Raw genomic sequence first — 24,816 nt, forward strand, 5'->3', positions numbered from 1 at the left:
CAACATATCATACTCAGTATCCAAAATACCTTGTGTTCGCTTAGAATGTAAGAGAAGGAGATAAAATGTCAGAAAATATCTATCCCTTAAGCCACAAAATATTATTCATTACACTCACTATACCATCCATTAAATTATACTCACTTTCCAAACGCCCAGTGTTAGCTTAAAATGTAAGAGAAGGAAATAAATAAAATCTCACAAAATAGACTATCTCTTCCACTATCCAGAAATACTATGTAGAAAAACCCTAGTGCCTATTTATCGTCACAACTTGTAGGAAATGCCTATGGTAAAACCCAGTATATATTTATAGCCTCACCTTGTGTGGAGATCCCGTTTAAAACCCTATTATCAATTTTTAGCTACAACCTATGGAAAGTCCTATGGAAAAAACCAAGTCTATATTTATAGCCTCAAAATTTCTAGCTTCAATTACGCCACTATACTGGACACTAGGGGAAAATGGAAACAGTGTTGCAAGTGGCTGACCTGAATGTGCGTTACTGTAGGTAGGTAGGTAGGTCGGTGAAATGAATTTGTTTGAGACAAAGGGGGTTTTATAAGGATAAACAATGACAAATACACACACAAGCCAGATGTCATGTGTAAGCTTTGAATGCAAATGAATAAGATGAAATTTCACAAAACAGACTATCCCTTACACCATAAAATACTCTCCATTAATCCACTATTCCATCCATTATATCATACTCACTATCCAAACGTCCTCTTTTAGCTTAAAATGTAAGAGAAGGAGATAAAATCTCACAAATTGTACTATCCCTTACATTACAAAAATAATATTCATCACACCATCTATCATCCAACATCCCACACGCGAGTCGAACTGTTAGCTCAAATCTATGTCAGTGATACAGAAGACGACATGAGTGAGCCTGCATCAATGTCCTCCACTTTTGTCACAAAACCATGAGAGTCCCGATTCAGCCCCAAAGAAATTCGTTCGTCCCCCTAAACGTATTGTCACATTTGAGAGACCCAAAAACGAACTTAAGCGAACTTACAGAAAATTGAAAAAGAAGGCTTACACCTACACTGTGAAATGTAAAGAGTTCAAGTAGTGTGTAAAACTTGTCAAATTAAAGTTTATAATCAAACTGAAATGATGACACATTTTCAAGGAGAAAGCAGACACCAAGCGACAACAGCGATCCGTGTCACACAATACTTTCCAAATGTGTTAATAGAAGTTTGTGCTACTGATCTTGAAGAGGATATGATTAACTCATATTCAACACCATCTACATCCACTACAGAGACTGAGAGGTTGAGAGAGAAAAACGGTGGTAAATCTGATAGGATGACAGAATCAATCAGACCATTGACATTGTCCATTACGTCACCCCACCTGTTCTATTCCTATTGTCCCTATACAAACCCAACATTTTTTGACGCTTTACCGGCCCAATTTTTTTTTTAACGTTTTTCAAAACTATTACCTAGGGAAAGGGCTTGTGTTTGCACTCTAAGGATCACGTGCTGTCAAAAATGGCCTTCTTACATGAAAAATGCATGTATAAATTTGGGGGTGGGGTGCGTCAACTTTTTATTCTACGACTTTCCACTGACTTGCGAGGTCAAGTGAACGCTATATTAAGCTTTTGCTTTATTTGTACGTATCAAAGAATACTGACCTTTATGACCTCGTTCATGTATTTAATTTTTTTATTTGTCAGATGTATGAAACATTAAAATTGTGCACAAAAACTGTCTCTTGCACCCTTAAGATCACACGGACGCTCCTCGAGGAAACTCTTAAAAAAAAGAATTTTCCGCAAAATCTCTGTCTCTGTCTCTCTCTCTCTCTCTCTCTCCACTGTGAAGTTCACCGTGTGCGCTCTTGTGGACTATAAATACTTCACAATCACTTTCTTATAATTGACAAGGGAATCATCTGAATTAATTTGCAATGCTCGTATTCACATTTTGACGGAAGACATTTTCCCCTCCACCCCACCCCCACACCCCCTGTGCTTTGACTGAAAAAAAAAAAACACTTCTTGGTAGTTGAATATACATGAACTATATGTATGGAACATCCATATGCCTAGTTTATGTACGTGTCCACTCAAACGTGACGAAATTTAGCAACGGTAACCCAGGTCGGTGAATAAGCAGGGATCTTAATTGAATACCACGTGACTGTTTAGCGTTAGCCTGCACTTAGTTATCCATTATTATTCACCTATTGGACATGATTGACAAAACAAAACATACTAAAATGTTTTATTTTGACGAACGCATAATTAGTCGCATAGTCTGTAATTGAATGAACCGACTGTGAAATCTATTCCCTAGGAATAAGAAGACACGATGATAGCCGGTGTGCAATTCAACTCTCATTGATCAGTTCAATTTAAAGAAAGGCAAACGTATTCACAGGATATTATACTGGAAGGATACTCGACATTCGGCAGACAAAAGTATAGCTTTATTTACAAAATGGCAAATTTATTTAAAATTTGTTTCTTGCTAATCTCACTTGTAAAGCGGAAATGCAAAAGAAATTCCAAAGTTATTGTTCTTTGCCTGCTGGCTTCACTAGCAGTGTTCAGATTCATTTCCTTGTTCACGATAATTGGACCCCATTCAAATTCTTTTAATCAAGAATATAAAACTTATTTTATGCAATCTACACAGCGGCTCAGTGGGACCCCTAAAATTCTAAACTGGACCCCATTTTTTGGAGCGATGGTTTGGCACCATGAAGCCCTTGACTGTATGAAGACTTGTCCATGGAAGTGTACCCTGACGGACAACAAAAAAGAAATAGCATCCAGCGACGCCGTCTTGTTTCACCTGTCTGATATTATCTACAATAGATACCTTTACGCCCCTTTCAGGACCTTCAAATTCCCCAGCTATCGACGTAAAAACCAGGTGACTTAATGACTCTCTCTCTCTCTCTCTCTCTCTCTCTCACACACACACACACACACTATAAGATATTAACTCACTGTGGTATTTACTGTGCATTGCCGTAACAAGTATATACGACACACCTGCCTGATTACAGATTTGCTGACTTATCAACCTAGGCACAAAGCAATCCATCCATTTGTCTGTGCATATATGTATCAGCGTGTTAATGATTCCAGTCATATAAATCATGGCATATATAAAATAATATAGAAAAGAACAATTCACACACACACACACACACACACACACACGTTCTTGTATTTGGTGGATATCGAGGACTTGCGTATGGAACCGCGTACCGAGGACATTTGTTCTGGTGATGTTAGAGCTAAAATAAATACTGTTTGAGGCAGTACAGTACATTAATAGCAAATGGTGATGTATCAAGGAGGGAACTGTATTATCAGTTCTAAGGAATATGAAATTTAGCAATGGAAGCGAGGACGCACACGTTTACACAAGTATTCTGTATAATCCATACAAACTAAGGACGCACACTATTTGACAAAATCACGGAGACTGTGGACATTGGTACATTATGACTAACAATGATATATTTGCACATCTAATCCAGTCTTAACAATCAGTACGACGGCTCAGGTGGCCTAGTGGTTAGAGTGTCCGCCTCGGATGAGGGAGGTTGCGGGTTCGAACCAAGGCAGAGCCAAAACAAAGACATGACAGTGGTACTAACAGCTGCCTCGCTAGGCACTCAGCATTAGGAGGTTAGTGTTATGACTAGTCGGCCTGGTGTAAAAATAATATGACTGCGTGGGACATCATGCTACATGTCTGCGGCGTAATGCCCCAATGATCGACGTCACTATAAACTGCCACACTGCAGACACCGTAGCGATATGACTGAAAGATTGTTAAAGCTACGCTAAGATCAAATCAAAATCACATACTAGTATTACGTAACTGTAACCTCTATAGGGGTTTAGTCTACAGCTGGTCTTTGGGGCAATTACATTAATTTTTGAATATATCTCTTGTTGTTATTGACTGACTGATGAATTTATTGATTGACTGATTGTCCTGCAATTAGACTTCGGTACAACCTAACACGCTTCGGACTAATTCACCGCTTTGGAGATCATATCGTAATAAATTTGGAGTATGTCCATTTGGTTATAGTGCCCCGTTTTAAGGAATTCTCAGATTTGTGTGATTACTTGTTTGATTATTGGAACTCGATGCAATGGAAATATTCCTTAGCCCGAAATAATTAGCCATTTAGTAGGAGCAAATGTCACGGAGTGAAGTGTTAGTGAATTCAGGTCAAGACCACATGGGTGTCCCTGGAAGTAATATAGTCCCTATTAAAACCTAATGGTACACATTGGATGTGTGACTGTAATGCAGTATTTACGGTAGGAGACCGTTAAATTACACAAAGGAATAAACAAGAAGGGACTCGGCAGATGCTGTTTATGTCGCCATGGTGGCAAATGTGACGCAGGTGTACTGGCGAAATGTGCCTTGAAACCATGAATTGACTGACCTAAGGTGGCGCAGGAAAAATAGTTCCTTGTGTTAGAGGATAGTTGTATAGTTTCTACGGCGTGAACTGCTGACGGTACGGAAAGTTGACGAGGAGTGCGGTTGATAGATATTTGGCAAATTTTGAGATATGTGGTCTTGCATTGATTAGCGAAAAATTTATGTATAGAATGAACACGTCGGGCTTTCTAATGTATAACCGAAGTTGTAGAAAAGTCTTTTGAAATTTGGGGTAAACTTATGACTTCTAGTGGAATCGTGCCAGGGTTTGACACCGCTCGGTCAAGCAAATACCCCTGGCTTATAACAATACCATTTGGCTGGATTTGAGCATTTATGGCAGGAAACTCGCCGTATCGGTAATGACTATTCGCTTTTTGACAAAATATAGTAATATCTTCGTTGCATAATACGCGTACAAATCTTCTCTCTCTCTCTCTCTCTCTCTCTCTCTCTCTCTCTGTGGCATGTGCAGATGTAAAGTTGAAAATAAGAACGAATGTTTGTGTTACCCATATTGTGTAATTCACGGAGACATTTTATTTTTCAAGTTACTTTGGTTGAATAAATTGATAATGCATACAACATTATTTCTGTTGCAATCTGTATAGTGTTTTATCTCAACCTCAACACAAAGAATAATGATAGACTAAAACATCAATAACAATAACAACAACAACAACAACTTCTCTATGTTAACTGAATTGAAATCTACTAAATAGCTTTAAAGTTCAGTAATTGCAGAAGCGAAGAACAGAGTTCTATGAGAGTAGATGTATGCATAGATTAGTGGATGGGGATACTTGTCTAATACCTTTTTACAAACAATTTATCCTGTTTTATTGTTTTGGAGCCATGAATGAACAAGAATTTACTTTAATGGTACAACACTCTCTTGGTTCACCTTCCAAATCACTTAGTTTATACATTTGCTAATTCAAGGTACCACGTAAAGGTGTTTTGTATCGCTGATTGGAAGTTTTAAACAGTTTTTCTCCGCGTCACCTTCTGTATTAAACATACTTTAAAAAAGACTAAATGAGTAAGAATATTACAGTCTAATGCAGCTCTAAATAAATGTTCTGTTAAGTTATAAATACAAGTTGGTCCAGTAGAACATTATGAGCGTTTTGGCTTTTGTTAAAAACCTCTTTAAATTTCGGAAAGCAATATAGATTAATGCCTTGTTTTTGCATGTTGTGTATTGGTTTAATAAGACTTCGTTTACAACAGAACTATCGATACAATGATAATTCATGATATGCTCAGCAAAGTCATCCAATCACCAACTGAAGCAAATATATACATTTAAAATAACATTGAATGCATTCAACAGTTTATGATTGCTTGCACGTTTAGTCGCAGGTCTTGAGAGCGTGATAATGAAAAACATATTCCTGTAATTAAATGTTTCATTTTGGGACTGATCATCTTGATGATAAAAGTTTGACCTCTTTATAATATATTTATCTTTCTATATATTTACTGAAGTTCTGTGCATGTAACTTCCAAATTCGGTTAGTGATAATTCGATCTCACCTTGACGGGATTTTGCACTTGATTCGCATCTGTTCTTTCCTGTTTGAATACTAAATAGGCAAATGATGAAATATGGGCGGATATAGCTCATTTAGTAATCATAAAGTACATTTTGCATATCAAGGATGTCTTTTCAATATCTTTACGTGTGTAAAAGCTCACCGCAAACAGGACGTTTTAACTTTACAGATGGGACAGATAATTAGCAATTTCATTCCAACTCTACAATGAATTCATGCGTATTTCCAATAGCATTTTGATGTATTTCTTTCGTACATGTCGTAGATTGGACGTGTATGGTATGAATGTATCGTGAGTTTCCAACACTATTGTCTCACATGCATGAAATATTAATAAAAATACCAAGGACTGTTATATGCATCAGCTTATCTTCTTATAGTTTAGTTTAGTAGTTGGTATCTGAAGCTTGGATCGAAAGGGAGATAATACGTTTTTGCAACGTGTAATTTGATAGTGGAGATCTCTCTACAAGTTTTCCACCGGGTAATCGAGGACATGGTTTCGGGCGTGTGTATCACCAGCTTTGGAAGAAAGATACACTCCAAAATCGCGAACAAGTACCAAGCGTGTAAACGGGGACCTTCCAACAAATCATGATTTTACGTTATTCTAGGCTAAAATAGCTGGGAGAAGCAAGATTTTACCATTTTTTCAACCGAGGACGTCCTCGGTAGGAGGTGTGTCCTCGGTACGTTGGTGTGTAATCTCATTAATGTCCTCGGTTTTACACCAAATACACACACACACACACACACACACACATGACTAGAAACTGCGCCGGTGGCCTAAGTGTTTAGAGCGTCCGCCTCGGATGCGAGCGGTCGCGGGTTCGAACCTCGCCCGAGCCATACCAAAGACTTATAACAATGGCACTAGCAGCTGCTTCGCTTGGTGATCGACATTATGGTTAATGTTAGGAATGGTCGGCCAGATGTCACGATAATGTCACTGGGTGGGACATTATGCTACATGTCTGCGGCATGATGCCCCAGTGCTAGACATCACGATAACAAACTGCCACACTGCAGACATCGTAGCGATATGACTACAGAATTTTTAAAGCCACGTTAAAATTCTAAATCACACACATATGACGGGTAAGAAAAAAGAAATGGATATAAGCTACCAGCAATATATCGTTCAGACTGATAAATATATCCACGTAACGATTTGTTTATTTTGAAGGTTGCAATTATAACAAACACCGTTATGGGAACTGACTTGTCCATCTATAACGCGTTGTACTGCTTGGCGCTTCCAAGTTATTCATAACACTGCGATAAGATCGGGTATAGTAGTAGTAGTAGTAGTAGTAGTAGCAGTAATAATAATAATAATAATAATAATAATAATATTAATAATAATAATAATAATAATATCAATATCAATAACAGTTTAATTTGACACTATAGGGGGTTGAGTAAACGGACGCGAAAGAAAGGACTCACCGTGGATTATAATGACACTTTTGGACAAGAGTTTGTTTGTGTGCTTAAAACAATATTTCTTTGATGACCACGTTCATTGTCTGTCCATTTCTGGTTTTATTCCACGGTAATTCAAGGTATTGGACAGCGTGTCCAGCTGAGTTGAAATAGTTTGAGTTTTGCGTTGGACCTCTTTCTGATGTAGCCTTTATAATTGTTCGTTCCTTTTCTCCAGTCTACCATTTCGCCAATAAACTGAATGGCAGTTTACGTCATGACACACATGGCATTTTTACTGTCACAGAAACTGCAATACAGGACATACATGACATTTTTACTGACACAGAAATTGCACGTCATGACACACATGATATTTTTACTGTCACAAAAACTGCAATACAGGACATACATGACATTTTTACTGACACAGAAGTTGCACGTCAGGACATACATGACATTTTTTTCTGTCACAGAAACTGCAATACAGGATATACATGACATTTTTACAGAAACTGCAAAACAGGACATACATGACATTTTTACTGACACCGAAACAGCACGTCAGGACATACATGACATTTTTTCTGTCACAGAAACTGCAATACAGGACATACATGACATTTTTACCGACACCGAAACTGCACGTCAGGACATATATGACATTTTTAATGACAAAGAAACTGCACATCAGGACATGCATGACATTTTAACTGACACAACATTGGGTTGATATTGTTACTATTTGTGAAGAACTTCTGAAGGTGGTAGACTCGTGCATTTGCTTACAGATTCGACAACGCCTGTTTTTACATCTGTATGTCACTGACTGTTTCATCGGATGTTTGGTTGTTGGCAAGCGACCGTAGGTGGTTATATAATAACCTCATTTAGCGGTGTCTCTGGACAATTTGCCCTGTGTTTGGGATATGTCGGTGGTGAGTGAGTGAGTGTGTGTGTGTGTGTGATTTGGTTTTTAACGTAGCTTTATCAATTTTTCAGTCATATCGCTACGATGTCTGCAGTGTAACAGTTTATAGAGATGTCTAGCACTGGGGCATTATGCCGCAGACATGTAGCATGATGTCCCACCCAGTCACATTATCCTGACACCAGGCCAACTAGTCATAACACTGACCTCTTAATGCTGAGCGCCAAGCGATGCAGCTGTTAGTACCATTTTTGTAAGTCTTTGGTATGACTCGGCTGGGGATCGAACCCACGATCTTCCGCATCCGAGGCGGACGCTTTTACCACTAGGCCACCTGAGCAGTGGTATGTTGATATGAAGAGGATATGCTTGTTGGCAGGTCTTAGATCTTTATATGAGAAGACTGTTTCGGTCAAATGTCTTTGCACTATCTATTGCCGGATCTTTAACCTTGTTCCTATATCCCATTCCTTTTACCTGTCCTCTGAATTCCTCAAGTCTGTTGAGAATTTCATCCTTTGAGCAAATTCGTTTTATGCGAACACAAGGACCACACATAAGTTTTTTAAAAAAAATTATTATTAAATGTTTAGATTTATAGCTGATAGGTAAGAGATATTAATGGGAGTCGATTGATTTGCAATACAAGCCAGTGTTTATGCTCCCATCTTGCAATATGAATCGGGTATCCAGGAATATGTTCGACCTATCTGATAACTCCAATGTGAATCTGATGGTAGGATAAAATATATCATAAAATCCCAATTTTTTTCTAGATTTATTACAACAAGTGAAAAGTTCCCATGTTAAATTTAAAGATCTGAAGAGTACGCATGCATATGTCACAGTCATAGTCGAGGTGGGATAAGAAAGAAAGGCCCGATTTCAAACAATGTAATTTCTTAAAAAAAAACGAAAACAAGAGAATATATGACCTTTTATACCATCATAAATGACTCTATCAGAATAGGTTTTACTGAACCCTACTTGAGTCGAACACAATGAGTAGGGTTGAATGCATTAGATAAACTTGAGTCGGATACAGTGAGTAGAGCTAAATACATTACACAGACGTTATTAGAATACATTAAGTAGAGCTGAATGCACTACACAAGATTTGAGTTGAATACAGTGAGTAGCCTGAATACATTACACAGCCTTGAGTTGAATACAGTGAGAAGGCCGGAATGCATTACACAGACTAGAGTTGAATACAGTGAGTAGGGCTGATTGCATTACACAGACTTGAGTTGAATACATTCAGTAGGGCTGAATGCATTACACAGACTTGAGTTGAATGCAGTGAGAAGGCCTGAATACATTACACTGCCTTGAGTTGAATACAGTGAGTAGACCTGACTGAATTACACAGACCTGTGTCAAATACAGTGAGTAGGGCTGGATGCATTACACAGCATTGAATCGTATGCACTAACAATAGCTGAATGCATTACATAAACGTGAGTTGAATACAAGCTGTAGTGCTGAACGCATTACACAGATGAGTTGAATACAGTGAGTATAGCTGAATGAATTACACATACATGAGTTGAATACATTGAGTAGAGCAGAATGCATTACACAGACTTGAGTTGAATATAGTAAGTTGAGCTGAATGCATTATACAGACTTGAATTTAATAAAGTGAGTTGAGCTGTATGTATTACACATACTTGAGTCGAATATATTGAGTAGGGTGACTGCATTAAATAGGCGTGAATTGAATACAATGAGTAGGGCTGAATGCATTCACAGACTTTAGTTGAATACAGTTGGTAGGGTTGAATGCATTACACAGACTTTAGTTGAATACAGTTGGTAGGGTCGAATGCATTACACAGACTTTAGTTGAATACAGTTGGTAGGGTCGAATGCATTACACAGACTTTAGTTGAATACAGTTGGTAGGGTCGAATGCATTACACAGACTTTAGTTGAATAAAGTTGGTAGGGTCGAATGCATTACACAGAATTGGGTTGAATATAGTGAGTAGGGCTGATTGTGTTACATAGACTTGAGTTGAATACAGTGAGTAGGGCTGGGTGCATTACGCAGACTTGAGCTGAATACAGTGAGTAGGGCTTGCTGAATTACACAGACCCGTGTCAAATTCAGTGAGTAGGGCTGGATGCAGTACACAGCATTGAATCGAATGCGCTGAGTATATCTGAATGCATTACACAGACTTGAGTCGAACACAATCTCTAGTGCTGAACGCATTACACAGACGAGTTGAATACAGCGAGTATAGCTGAATGCATTACACAGACTTGAGTTGAAATCATTGAGTATATCTGAATATATTACAAAGACTTGAGCTGAATACAGCAAGTTGAGCTGAATGCATTATACAGACTTGATTGAGTTGAATACATTGAGTAGGGTTGAATGCAGTACACAGACTTGGGTTGTATACGGTGAATAGGTCTGAATGCAGTACACATACTTGGGTTGAATACAGTGAGTAGGGCTGAATGCACTACACAGACTTGAGTTGAAGACAGTGAGTAGGGGTGACTGCATTACACAGACCTGTGTCAAAAACAATGAGTAGAGCTGAATGCATTACACAGACTTGAGTTTGATACAGTGATGAGGACTGAATGCATTACAATGACTTGAGACGAATACAGTGAGTAGAGCTGAATGCATTACAGACCTGTGTCAAATACAGTGAGTAGGGCTAAATGCATTACACAGACTTGAGTTGAATACAGTAGATAGGGCTAAATGCACTACACAGATTTGAGTTGAATACAGTGAGTTGAGCTGAATGGATTACACAGAACTGTGTCAAATACTGTGAGTAGAGCAGACTGAGTGATGATCAAAAATTTACAAAATGAAGATGAACACAAAGCTGTTCGCGGTAAAGAAATATTGTCAGTAACCTAAGGCTGAAAATGTGCATGGAAAATTGATGTATATAATACAACAACAAGCGAACACCGTGATTAATTCCGTGATAGTATGTATGTAATATCGATATTTGTTGCTAAACGTCAACTATACGGGACTATTTATTTCACGACGCGAGTTTGACTGAAATCAGACGGAACAGTCCATAGGTCGTTCAAGCAACTGACGTAAATTTTCAGGGCGGTGTATTCACTGTACCTACATTTTAAAACAAAGATATATATATATATATATATATATATATATATATATATATATATATATATATATATATATATATATATAGGATATGAGCAAACTCTTAGCTGGTGTAAACAGTCTGAATTTTTCAGGCATGATGGCATCGCAGCAGAGAGTAAGACTTCGGTTAGTCCCACTCGGTTGTAATATGTATATGTTCATAATGATCAAGTATTCATTCGCTCTTTTTAATGTTCACTCTTTTAAATTTGGCAGGTATGGGTTGTTTACAACTTAGAGTCACTGTCCAATCTATGGGGAAATTTCGACTCCTTCAATGGACTTTTTAACTGGACCGCAATGTACCGAAGAGAATCTGATATATACCTGCCCAACGCTGAATTCCGGCACAGGACAGAAGCAGAAAAAACCGAATTCCTTACAAATTCCGGAGCTACAAATTTGTTCAGGAACAAAACAAAAACAGCTGTAGCTATGATTAGTCACTGCGCTGATGACGCAAGAAGGTACAAAATAATACAAGATTTAGGTCAATACATTGACATTGACATATATGGCAATTGCGGCAAGAAGTGTCCTGGTGATTTCCACTCTTGCGACAAACTTCAATATTCTTACAAATTTTATTTATCATTTGAAAATTCTAACTGTAGAGATTATGTGACAGAAAAATTCTGGCTTCGGCAAAGGTTTCATCAAATTCCAATCGTGACATGGGATATGCATTGGAATGGTTTGGTCCCGCCAAATTCCTTCATAAATCTGCTGGATTTCTCTGACCTTGGTGCTGCTGCAAGGTACATCATACAAGTCGGCAAGAACGAAACTTTATTTAACAGCTATTTTGATTGGCAGGCCAACTTCATCAATATGTTTGAGTGTTCAATGTGCAAAATATGCAAAACCCTTCATTCAGAACATATTCCTCCACAGGTGTACTCAGACTTTGATGGGTGGATGAAAAACGACACATGTCACCCAGCTTCGGTAAGAATTTTTCAAACAATGTTTCTTTTCATGATTTTGAAAATGAAATGCTTGATATTTATTTAGTCATCCCCCATTCACCAATATCAACTAAGAATAAAAATACAACTCTCTCTCTCTCTCTCTCTCTTATTATGCGGAATCGTCTTTATGATTCCGATCATATAGGCACACCTCTTCCTACAAACAGACTAAAAACAGTAGAGTGCAGTAAATATCCAGCACGTACATATTGATTTTACGCATCTAAAAATGATCCATATTGCAAAGAAAATCCGTAAATATTTGGTTAGCTATGAAGGTAGGATGTTGTTGTTGTTGTTGTAGGGTTTAACGCTATTTCTCAGCATAAGATAGGCTATACTTGGCGGCCAGTATAACTGGTGGAGGAAGAACCCTGGAAACCCCAGGGAAGAACCACCGACCCACGAGGAGCTACTGGTAGGCTTTCCCACGTACCCACGCTAGCCGAGCCTTGGACTCGAACCCACGCAGACAGAGGTGAGATGGCAGTGATCCGGAAAGGTGAGCGCTTTAGACCACTCGGCCACTCGGGGCCCCCGAAGGTAGGATGTCAACATGAATATAATGCAACATGAGGAAAAGCGTTATCTTAGGAATTAGCGTTTTCATTATTTTACTGGTTTTTTGATGAGGTAAAATTTGAACTTTCTACTCTACTTCGATACAAGGAAGGTCTAAAATACATGTATGTATGTATGTATGTATGTGGTTTGACGATACATCAGAGAATCCGGGCTATACAGTGAGAGAGAAAGCTAGTTTGAAAAAATGACAACTAGATCTGACCAAAATTAAATATGCACCGTGATAAAGCCGAAAAGTATGTTATAAAATCTCTCATAAAGGCGCACCAGTCAAATATACAACATGGCATAATCCTTCAAATACAGTCAACTTTTCCTATTACGTCATAAACTTGGACGACCCAGGCGTAAACTTGAACGACCCAGACATACACTTTAATGATGCAAACGTAAACTTTAAGAACCCAAACGTAATTTTTTTTTATCGAAATGGTAATTAATTTTAATGTCCTAAACGTACACTTGTTGTTGTTGTAGGGTTTAACGCCATTTTCAGCACAAGATAGGCTATACAAGGCGGCCAGTATAACTGGTGGAGGAAGAACCCTGGAAAATTCCGGGAAGAACCACTGACCCACGAGAAGCTACTGGCAAGCTTTCTCACGAACCCATGTTACATTATTATTATTATTATTATTCGAAAATGAGTGTAAACGTTTGAACCCCAGTATCAGATAGATGTCAACTATACAGTACGAACACAGAGTCCAAGGGCATAAGCAATTAGAAGAGTTATTGTGAATGACCCTTTAAGAGTGCTCCGGTGACCCAAGTGGTAAGAGAGTCGCCTCGGATGCGAGAGGCCGTGAGTTCGAACTCCGAGTCATACCAAAGACTTATAAAAAATGGTACTATAGTCTGACTATACCTCCCCGTTTGTTTGTACCCACCCCCCTTACCGATTTCAATAACGGAACTCTTTAATGTGAGAAAAAGTGCACAAAATTTAGTCAATTCATATACTGATTTATAATTTCTAACTTGAATGTGACCAGAGTGGCCCTAACACTGACATTATCGGCGCCTTTCATGCTTAAGGTGGCAGGGGACAGTTTCCTGACAAATTTCTTGCCTAAAGGATATGATGTGACCTTTTTATAGTTATTATTGTGTAATAATTAAAGATATGGACATTTTTGAGAATTTGGTCGTGTGTTGTTCATGACACTGATGTGAGGCATGTAAAACTCATGTAGTCACTGCACAGTATGTAGCCAGTGAAATACCAATAGTCGGCTAGGAATCAGAACCAGCTACTTATAGCAATATACACGTTGGTACTAGGCAGGTAGAATATTTCAAAAACTGACTGGATGACAACTATTTCGAATAGCATCAAACTATTAAGTACATAATGTTTTTCAAAATTGTCACCCAGGGAAATGGCCAGTGTTTGCACTGTGAGCATCACGTGTTCTCAAAAATGACCTTCGGACATGCAAAATGCATGTACAAATTTGGAGGTGGGGTGCATGAACTTTTTATTCTATGAATTTCCATTAACTTATCAGATCAAGTGAATGATATTCTTATGTGTTGTTTTAGTATCCCTATCCAAAACTATGGACCTTTTTGACCTCACTTATGTATTTTATTTTGTATGAATTTTTATATTAGGCAGGTGTATGCAGAAGTAAATCAAGGGTCATGGGTGGAACCAAGTATTTGGAAGTTATGTACCTTCTCTCTTATATAGTATGATAGAGAGGGTCTTATATCAGAACGGGTCGTGGGGGTACTCTGATGTATTTTTGTCACTCTGCATGATTTTTTCCTTCAGGTTATTATTTTTTTCTTAACATCAAGCTCGTGTCGAGCACCTGTGGTGTATGCAACATTAAAATTTGTGCACAAAAAGTTTTCCTTGCCCCGTTAACGGAGTTTCCATACTAACACGGCGCCATGTTGCGTACACTATGGGCAAGATGATTTCCTCAGACAACATTATGACATAATTCATTATGTTCGGTAACTGCCGGATAATTTCGTAAATTACCATAATGTGAGAGTTTAGAGTTATATCGTTTGCAAACATGTACATAGAAATTGCGTCGCTTGTTAAATCCACGTGAAATGCAAATTGGTAATTTTCATTCTTTTCCTACATGTCTGCGGCTAGTCCTACAATGTAGGACAAAGCACATTTTGTTTTAGTGCTATGTCTTACTATCCAAATAACGGCCTTGTATAGCGTCCCGATATCGGAACGAGAAGTCAAAGTTTCAGGAATATCTCACATATTTCAGTCAAAGTTTCAGGAATATCTCACACATTTGGCACTCTTCCACTAACTTATATGTTATTAATATACTTACTGTGCTGTCTTTATCGTGGCGGAATGAAAATATGACACAAGCAAATGGACGCATTTTCATGTTCGGTTGACTTACGTTTGAATTTGTTGCAATGCGACGGTAGTCGAGGTATGTTTAAGTAAGTTCATGTGGCGGATATGTTTCTTGAACGAAACGAAACGTTGCTTTAGAGTTCCATAATTCATAATATATTTTTATTCGTTTCGTTAAAGAATAATATTTCAACTTAACCTGATTTCGGCATTCTCGGTTTTCATCGCTTTCCAGCCAACTAAAATGTAGGCCAACGAAACTTGAAAACAGGTCCATTTCTTTTGTGAGCTTTTGAATTCATTAGAGAAAAGACATCAGGGTAAGTAAAGTCTGACAGAAACATTATAACTTTACTTTGTAGGAAAACATCGCTATTGGTTGCTAGTTGTGTGGGATATTTCTGAAAATTTGACTTTCGTTATACTGTTAGTCGACATCAAAATAAGCTACACAGCGCCGTTATTTAGGCCGTAAGACCCATCACCCTCCAGAAGAAATCCTACAATGTAAGACATAGCACGTGCTATTTTTGTTTTAGTGCTATGTCTTACTATCCAAGTAACGGCCTTGTATAGCGTGTTTTGATGTCGTTGACATCGGAATGAGTAATCAAGGTTTTAGGAACATCTCACACACTTGGCAGCCAATATCGACACTCTTTCACTAATTTATGTGTAATTAATATACTTACTGTGGTGTCTTTATCCTGGCGGAATGAAAATATGATACCAGCAAATGGACGCATTTTCACGTTGCGTTGACATATATTTGAATTTGTTGCAATGCTACGGTAGTCGAGGTATGCCGAAGTAAGTTTAAGTAAAACAGGTCCATTTCTTTTGTGAGAATTTGACTTTATTAGAGAAAAGACATCAGAATAAATAAAGTCTGACTAAAACGTTATGACTTTACTTTGTAGAAAAGCGTCGTTATTTTAATTGTCATTGTGTGAAATATTCCTGAAAAGTTGACTTTCGTAACGATGTTAGTCGACATCAAAACACGCTACTCAGCGCCGTTAGTTAGGCTGTAAGACCTTAACGCCCACAACATAAATATCAGCGTCGAGGTCTTACAGGGAGGACTACCCCCAGAAGAAAAATATCGGGTGATGTGTCTTACGTTGTAAGACTAGTCTGCGGCATGATACCCCAGTGCTAGACATCACTATAAATTGCCACAGTGCAGACGTTGTAGCAGATATCGTAGCGATAATACTGATTTTTTTTTAAAGCTACGTGAAAATCCAAATCACACACACACACACACACACACACACACACGCACACACACACAACGTTTTTCGCAATTTGACATCTAACGTCCATTGTGTCAGCATATTGTATTTACACTTATCTGCTTAATGGTTTAAGTTGAATTTCATTTCTTTGTTATTATGACGCCACGGATTATTCCCACAAGGTAGCATTACCCTTTCTGAAAGGTGGTGTCATGTTCCTAATTATAGTGTGAAAAGCATGAATCGTAGGCCTACACCACCACTTGTCTTCGAAATCATTTACCTGGTACAATTATATTCAAGCCTAGGAGTACTTTATTCCTTCATACCTTATACAATTCAAGCCAAACCGTGCTCAGTCAGCGTAAAATATTCTAATTTGGAATAATAAAACTCGTTCAAAGCGAATGCAATGTTAAAGAAATGCTATTTTTATTAGGCGTTGCTGCCTAATGTAAATTAGGTGCATGTTTGTGACACGGATGCTTGAGCAGGTCAAAATAAAAGTCGGTTCCTCTATACTGTATTCAACGTGCGAGATAACAAGCTCTTTAACCAGCAAAATTACAATAAAGAGGACGAAACTACAGTGATAAAATTGTACGAGTGATAAATATATAATGCAAGTGAAAGATAGATGTTATTATTTTTGTTTTAAATTTCAAGTCTGCTGCCATGATGACCACATTGGTTGTCAAATCAGCACTATCTTTATTTGGGACGAACTAAACATAAGTCATTAGATGAAAACTTCATATCGATAGTAGAAGTAGCGATACTATTTTCAAGACGGCCGCCATTGTGGCCACATTGATGTTAGACTGGTACCATTCTAGAATCAACTCGACATCATAATAAGCCTTTTAGTGAAAACCATATATCAATATGACCAGGTGACTAGGATGAGTAGTGACAAAACAAGAGTTTCAAGATGGTCGCAGTGGAAGCCATATAGGTGCCCGAGCAGCACCATTTTCACCTTAACCCAAATACTTTTAGCCGAATCTGTGTGCAAAGTTTCATGATATTCCTCCAGTTAGTTTAAGAGGAGTAGTGATAACACAGTCGTGTTAACGGATGTACGGTCCATCCCATAAGCTCATTCGGATGGAGCAGTAGAGCTAGCAATGTTTAAAACGGATGTACTTTCACATTTTGTCAGACGATTTGCAGGCAAAATTTAGCTAAGAAGGTGAACGCCATTTTTACGTTCCCTTTGGTGAAAATCTTCAATTTTTATATTAAGTCGACTATTTGATTCAAGTATATATGTATATGCACGATCGTCATACTTGCTGCCACGATGCTGTAACAGCAACGAGTGTAGTCAATACACAGTCGAAGAAAGAGAAAGGCCATTATTCTATGCTCATTTTATTCTCCGTTAATTTTACATTGTTAGAATTGTGCAGTATTTTTTCCATACTGCACGATTTCATATTGCACGACATGTGTGTTTAAAGATAGCATCGTGTATTAGGAACTACTTTATAAATAAGCTATGTACGTTCATGTAGTAGAGGGGTTTAGCTTTTAGTTTATTATATTTGTTTGTGGATGAACTAAACAAGCTGTTTCGTCCATTTGAAAATAGACGTGGAAGAGTTCACTGAGCCACAAATGAAACTTTCAAACAAACAAAAAAAAAAAAAAAAAAAAAAAACAAAAAACAAAACGAATGAACGTGTTATTCGCAAAGTTCACAACCAACCAGAGACGCAGAATCTAAAATACCATTCAGATAATTTAAAGAGTTATTTATGTTCGTAACTTTTCGCAAATAGAATGGTTCAGACTATGACCAGGATCTATAACAAAAGGATCAGAAGTATACCGAGGTCAAGGGTTATCGCATATCTATCAGATACATACCATTTTACAAGTCAGTCAAAATACTAAATATGAAGAAAAAAAAATGGAACTGAATGTTTTGGTAGAAAACCAAAACCACAGAACCAATAAGCGAAGAAGACAATGAAGTCTTATTTCCGCTATCTGTCGCACAATAGTTATATTGCAATTTTCCCAGTTTAAATGTTTTGATACAATGTTTTGTATGTAAGCTAGTGCTAGAAGCCATACAGGTCATGCACTTAGCTGGGGTCCCTCCAACAGATTGCGTGAAAATGACAGGGCAGCATAAACATGTCTTCTTTAGCTGGTAATAAGAATGGCAATAAAATATACTTAAATGTTTGCGTATTGAATTTCTTCAAAATGTATTTTATAACTAAGTTCTGCAAATCAGAATTGCATGGCCCATGTCATGGATTCCAAAACCTGGTGTACACTGCAAAATTGCACTGTAATTTCGACTACATTTTCAACATAAATCACATTCTCCTTACTGCACTAAAAACGAATTGTGATATTCCATAGCGTCTTTTGAAAATTTTAATTTAATGAATTAATATTTTTCGCACATTATGATTCCAAGCAAACAATGACGGAACAGAGGTGGAGTTGTTTCAATAACAGTTCACTGTTTGTTCAAATCACATGTACATCGTACGGAATTGACTAAGCTAAGAAATCCAGTCCGTCACAAGGAGAAAAGCAACATTAAGTTGGATCAACAGAATCCATTTAGTTTTAATGTTTTAGAAATGATCAGTATAATGATTTTTAGGGCTATTAATCTGGACCTATTTTAATTAGACAACATTTTCTTTCGGCTCCCACTATTAAAAGATTCATCATATGATTTTTTTTTTTAAGGCTGGCATACTATTCAGTACTTTTTGTTGTTCAGGTAGCCCTTGGCAGGTGGGCCTGTTATTATAACTTGTTTGAAACAAACTGGACAGTGGGATTTTCTGGTTACAATATCTAAGTTTACCACGGCCAGTGACGCTGGTCTTTTGTTATAACAGTGTTTTTCGGGGTTGGTTACCGAGGTTACTAAATAAACTTTAAGGCGTTAGTGGCTCAGGTTTTCCTAAAAAAATTGGTGAAGACTGGCCAAAGCATTTTTTATACAAATTTGGAGCAAAAACTAATCCAGAGTCGGGTGCCCATGTTTTTTTTAATCATAAATATTTTGAGTTTTATGGTCCAGGTTTGGATTTAATTTTTTAATTTTAATTTTTAATTTTTTAATTTTGGTCTAGGTTTTAGTAGAATTTTGAGGATCAGTGCTTTAAGGTGAAGTTTTGTGTGCTTTGTTTTGATTTTTGTTTTAACGGCAGCGCTCCGTTAGCCTCGTGGTTAGAGCGTCCATCTCCGATGCGGGAACTCGCGGGTTCTAACCCGGGCTGATTCATACCAAAGACTTATACAAATGGTACTAGCAGCTGTCAAGCTAGCCGCTCAGCATTATGAGATCAGTGTTAGGACTGGTCGGTCTGGTGGCAGGATAATGTGACTTGGTGGGACATCGTGCTACATGTCTGCGGCACAATGCCCCAGTGCTAGATATCACTATAAATTGCCATACTGCAGACATCGTAGCGATATGACTGAAAATTGTTAAAGCTAAGTTAAAAAAATTCAAATTCTGTTTTAACGGCACTTTTAACACAGTATTAGTGACATCATGAAATGGGAACTAAGTGCCTTTCCCAAGGACGTAACAAGGCAGCGTGCTGGCCTGATCGGACATAGCACCCGTAACCCTTAGGTCACAATTCCGACACTTCACCAACCGAGCTACCACAACTCCTGAATGTGAAGGTCGGAGGTCGCTTGCTTAGGCCAAAGGTTATGGATAAAAGTCAATGGTTAATTAGTTAGCAGCTACACTTTCTATGGAAATGTCTTTGAGTAAGGGCTTTTTTCATAAACTTGTGGTTCTTAGTGAGCCAGAGTTTTTCGTAAAGTTGTGGGTGAATGAATAAACTTTGTGATAACATCTATGAAGCAGACAAAACTGGTTAAAACCGAGTAATAAAAGTTCAGTGCGCCAGAGGTTGTCTATATTGTTTTTATAAAATAAAAAATAAAAATGGCTGATGGTTATACTACTGACTTTAACAAGATGCTGTAACATGTTTTTCACGTTGCGTAAATAATGTAAGATCTCTGTAGGATCCTAGTAACATTAAATATTAAAGCAAAGAAGAAGGATGACACAAACAAACAGGCAATTGACATATAAAATAGAAATTAAAATGGCGTATAGCAGCCCTCTCATATACATTGAATCCAGCAAGGGACGTGGTGTGTCTGGGATTGATTAATACAAATGTCTTAAGAAAAACTGCAAAGAATAGTAAATCTGGATTTTAAAAAAAAAAATTTAACGTAGCTTTAACAATTTTTCAGTCATGTCGCTACGATGTCTGCAGTGTAACAGTTTATAGTGATGTCTAGCACTGGGGCATCATGTCGCAGACATGTAGCATGATGTCCCACCCAGTCACATTATCCTGATACCAGGCCGACCAGTCCCAACACTAACCTCTTAATGCTGAGCGCCAAGCGATGCAGCTGTTAGTACCATTTATGTAAGTCTTTGGTATGACTCAACCGGGGATCGAACCCACGACCTCCCGTATCCGAGACCGACGCTCTAACCACTAGGCCACCGGAGCGGTCAAAGAATAGTGAAAACCTAGTTTGTAAGATAACTGGCCTAAGCGCTTTCTGATCTCTCTGAATCTGTGTTAGAGGCAAAATCATAAAAGGGCAAATAAAAACACAAAAAGCGTGGAAGAAAACGTTAAATTTAAAAGACATTACATCAGTTATATATCCAAAAAAATTATTGTTTCGAAAATTTGGATATCGCACGTTATTAGTTTGACTTTGATAATAACATGACCATCTAGCTGGTATTGACTTACAAAAGGAGGAGCAATAGTACCGTCTATTTCTCAGCTAACTTATCGTAGCCGTGCATTATATTCCAGATAATTCATTGTCTGGTTATTAACAATAATCACAACAATAATGATATTTATATCAAACAGAACTCCATAAATATATTAATTATAAGTAAGGGAAAGAAGTCCAACAGAACACCAATTATTTAAAAAAGTAATAAAAACTATAAACAGATGCTTATTTTATATGTTTATTTACGTCTGGGTGCCAGTATAGTTTTCTTCATTTAAACCAGTCATGTCTGTCAACACGACGAAGGCTAACGTGATGAGATAAATTACGTTCTGTTTTGTTTAGACTAAGTATGTATAATTTTTCGCTGGTCACTGGGCTACAAAATGTATGTCTCTATCTTATGTTGTCAATTTTTGCACCTGTCATCACTCCGGGGCCGGATGCACCGGTTGGTCTTGGCTGGTGAATTGGCGTCACCGGGGTTGGTTTCATTATTATTGTCGTCACCAGTAATTAGCATCAGCTTTTTCCTTTAGTCAGTTACTTAGCAACGAACACTTTGCGGTCCCTGACCCTCCATAATCCATCATCTGCCCTGATAATAATAATAATAATAATAATAACAGCACTTATTTGATGCCTCTAGAGGAGAGAAACTTACGTTCAATATGTTTATTAACAATCATGTAAACCAGAGCTTTTCGTTAAGTTAAATTCTATATGTGCTAGAATCTGCAGTATCAAAGATAGCACTTTTAGGCGGGTTTATTGTCTGTCCATTTGTAATATATATATATATATATATATATATATATATATATATATATATATATATATATATATATATATATATATATATATATATATATATATATATATATCTGTGTGTGATTATTATTATTATTATTATTATTATTATTATTATTATTTACAGATTTCTGGGTATGTCAGTCGAGTAGTTGATCGTTTCCTGTTTGATGGCCGAATATGAAAAATCGATTGTGCATTACTATTGACTGGTAGCCAACATGGGTCCAGCCCTGTCTAATGATGGTACCTAAACCTGCAGGTGGAACTTGAAGCAAGACAAAGGTGAAGGGATATATTCGCTGACTAACAACGAATTCCGAAGATTTCAAAGACACATAGAGTATGAGATAGTTTTATCATTATGAGATAGTTTTATCATATAGAAATTAATGGCAAGACCCGCACACAAGTCCATTTACATTGATAAGGCTCTGTCTAAAGCTAGCTATGCCTTCAAGTTGTTATGTCGTGTGTGTGTGTGTGTGTGTGTGTGTGTGTCCATTGACCAAACTCCCTTGAATAAGAAGTGCTTAGTCATCTATAAACTGTAATTTTTGTGGAATGACTATACTGGGGAAACTACTAGACGCCTAGAACAAGAGTTAATTTACACTTGTACACCAAAAGAGAATCCCTGACAGCAGTTGGTGAACATTGCAAAGACGATATTGGGATAACATCAGAATACTCGATAGAGAGAATAATGGCCTGAGGAGAAAAATAAGAAAAGCTACTGAAATCATGGAGGGGTAGGCAGTGTTGGGCCGTTATTCCGGACTGGAACATCCTTCGTTGTGAAGAAGAGTTTTGTCACGTTGTCAACATTTAGCTGATCACCTGACTCCACCCCAGAAATCATTCCTCTAAAAAAGGCATTGTGATAAGGTCGAATGCTAAGGAGACATAACCTATTATATTACTGAAAGGTATCTATTTTTAATTTCATTGACTGCAAATGGCTGTAGCAGTAAACACTATTCATTCTAAAACTGAAACATTGTATTTTTATCTTTTTAATTCGCAAATAATTTTTCATTCTGTCATCATATTCACACCAGTCATCAAGCAGTTCAGATGTTTTACTAAATAATGAAACTGACATGAACTGAAAACCCACGGACTCTCATCGATATATGTTACAAACCTCCTGCCACGTCAGGATTATAATAAAAAACCTTCAATGGTAACTCCATATATTCAAGGGACGTGTGCAAAGAGTACAAGTCATCACAATGGGAATCTCACGAGAAGGGCTAGAATAGAAGAAACATCGACAGAGCTCTCCATACAATAAATTTAAAACGGATACTCCTTACACACTGACGCTACGTTAAATTTTTCGAATGTCTGTAGGGCATATTTGAATACGTTCTGATTACTTAATGGAAAACAAGTTTATTCATATAAATAATCACTTAAAATTCTCTTCTTAGAGACTTTGATTACAAAATAACTCCTATTGGTATGATATGCCCATGCAAATGTTTTGATAGCAGATCCAGCTTTGTATAATGTGTGATAACCATATCTACTCATAGAATAATTTTAAATCTACTACTGTTCATTGGTTTTGTTCTTACGGTTAATTATCCTTGAGTTTTAGTAGCATTTTGTATGGTCGTATATTGTAGATGTATGGATTTCATTATATTGTTCTTCTTGTTTCTTTATGTTTTGCTTTTTTATTATTAATATTTCCGATATCTCCTGTAAGACACTTGTAAAAAATAATGAATTAAATTGAACTGACCTTAGTTGTCTACATTTCGTTCTAGTTTTAAAAATTTGATCATCGTGCTGCACTTTGATAGAAGCCATCTATCTGAGTGAGACTGAAATGATAGAGAAACACAGCTTACCAATCTTTTGATGGACACATCTTTTTAAACTGATAAAAAAAGAATTTCACTGACAAAACAAATGCATATATATATATATATATATATATATATATATATATATATATATATATATATATATATATATATATATATATATATAAGATCAAATATGTGCATTGTTCGCACCATCTTTGCCTCCGGTGCCGCCATCAACTTCAAATAAGACACTGTAAGAATAGGCGCGTACACGATCAGCGCCGTTCAAAAGTTTTCCTTTTTAGTTTTTGCAGTTATTACACCGATTTGCGATTGGCTTGCTAAGCTAGTAGGTCCTACCAAAATGTCACCGTTTATTTTTTTCTTCTTCCACTGGGCAGAAGAGCACCAAGCTGCAGTCCACGTTTCGCGTTGGCTACATGTCACGGTGTCTGTGTTGCTCAACATATCATCAAACGTCTAATTATTAGTAAAGTAAGTTTCTCGTCGTATCTCATAGCTTGCGACCTGACGATCCGAAGTAGTGTAATGACTAAGCAGCGGGGGCACGTTTCATTTTTTAAAAACAAATTCAATGAAGCACACCAGAAGTCTTATTAGCCTGATAAATACCCCCCCCCCCATAAAACAAAACTACCCCCCCTCCGAAAAAAAATGAAAATAAATAACAAACACTAAACAGCATCGTTCATTTGTGCTCATTGCAAGTCCTAACTGAAGA

The 24,816-nt window shown here is 37.3% G+C and overlaps 1 protein-coding gene and 1 long non-coding RNA gene across 2 annotated transcripts in view; one reads left to right on the top strand and one right to left on the bottom strand.

Moving 5' to 3' along the window:
* The first annotated feature begins 2,205 nt into the window (after window positions 1-2,205).
* On the top strand, window positions 2,206-24,011 carry LOC149777198 (alpha-(1,3)-fucosyltransferase fut-5-like). The gene is made up of 3 exons (XM_089941902.1): window positions 2,206-2,904; window positions 11,741-12,472; window positions 22,382-24,011. The coding sequence occupies exons 1-3, from the start codon at window positions 2,467-2,469 to the stop codon at window positions 22,436-22,438; spliced, it is 1,227 nt and encodes a 408-aa protein (XP_089798028.1). The 5' UTR covers window positions 2,206-2,466; the 3' UTR covers window positions 22,439-24,011.
* The window catches only part of LOC149777199 (uncharacterized), a 37,955-nt gene continuing 34,807 nt past the window's right edge, over window positions 21,669-24,816 (bottom strand). The window contains exons 2-3 of the long non-coding RNA XR_016416164.1: window positions 24,008-24,089; window positions 21,669-22,042 (exon numbers count right to left, since the gene is read on the bottom strand). This is a non-coding gene — a long non-coding RNA (uncharacterized LOC149777199). The remainder of the gene's footprint in view (window positions 22,043-24,007; window positions 24,090-24,816) is intronic.

This window comes from Sinohyriopsis cumingii, chromosome 18 (assembly GCF_028554795.1).
Source record: "Sinohyriopsis cumingii isolate HCF-2022 chromosome 18, ASM2855479v2, whole genome shotgun sequence".
Classification (NCBI taxonomy): domain Eukaryota; kingdom Metazoa; phylum Mollusca; class Bivalvia; order Unionida; family Unionidae; genus Sinohyriopsis; species Sinohyriopsis cumingii.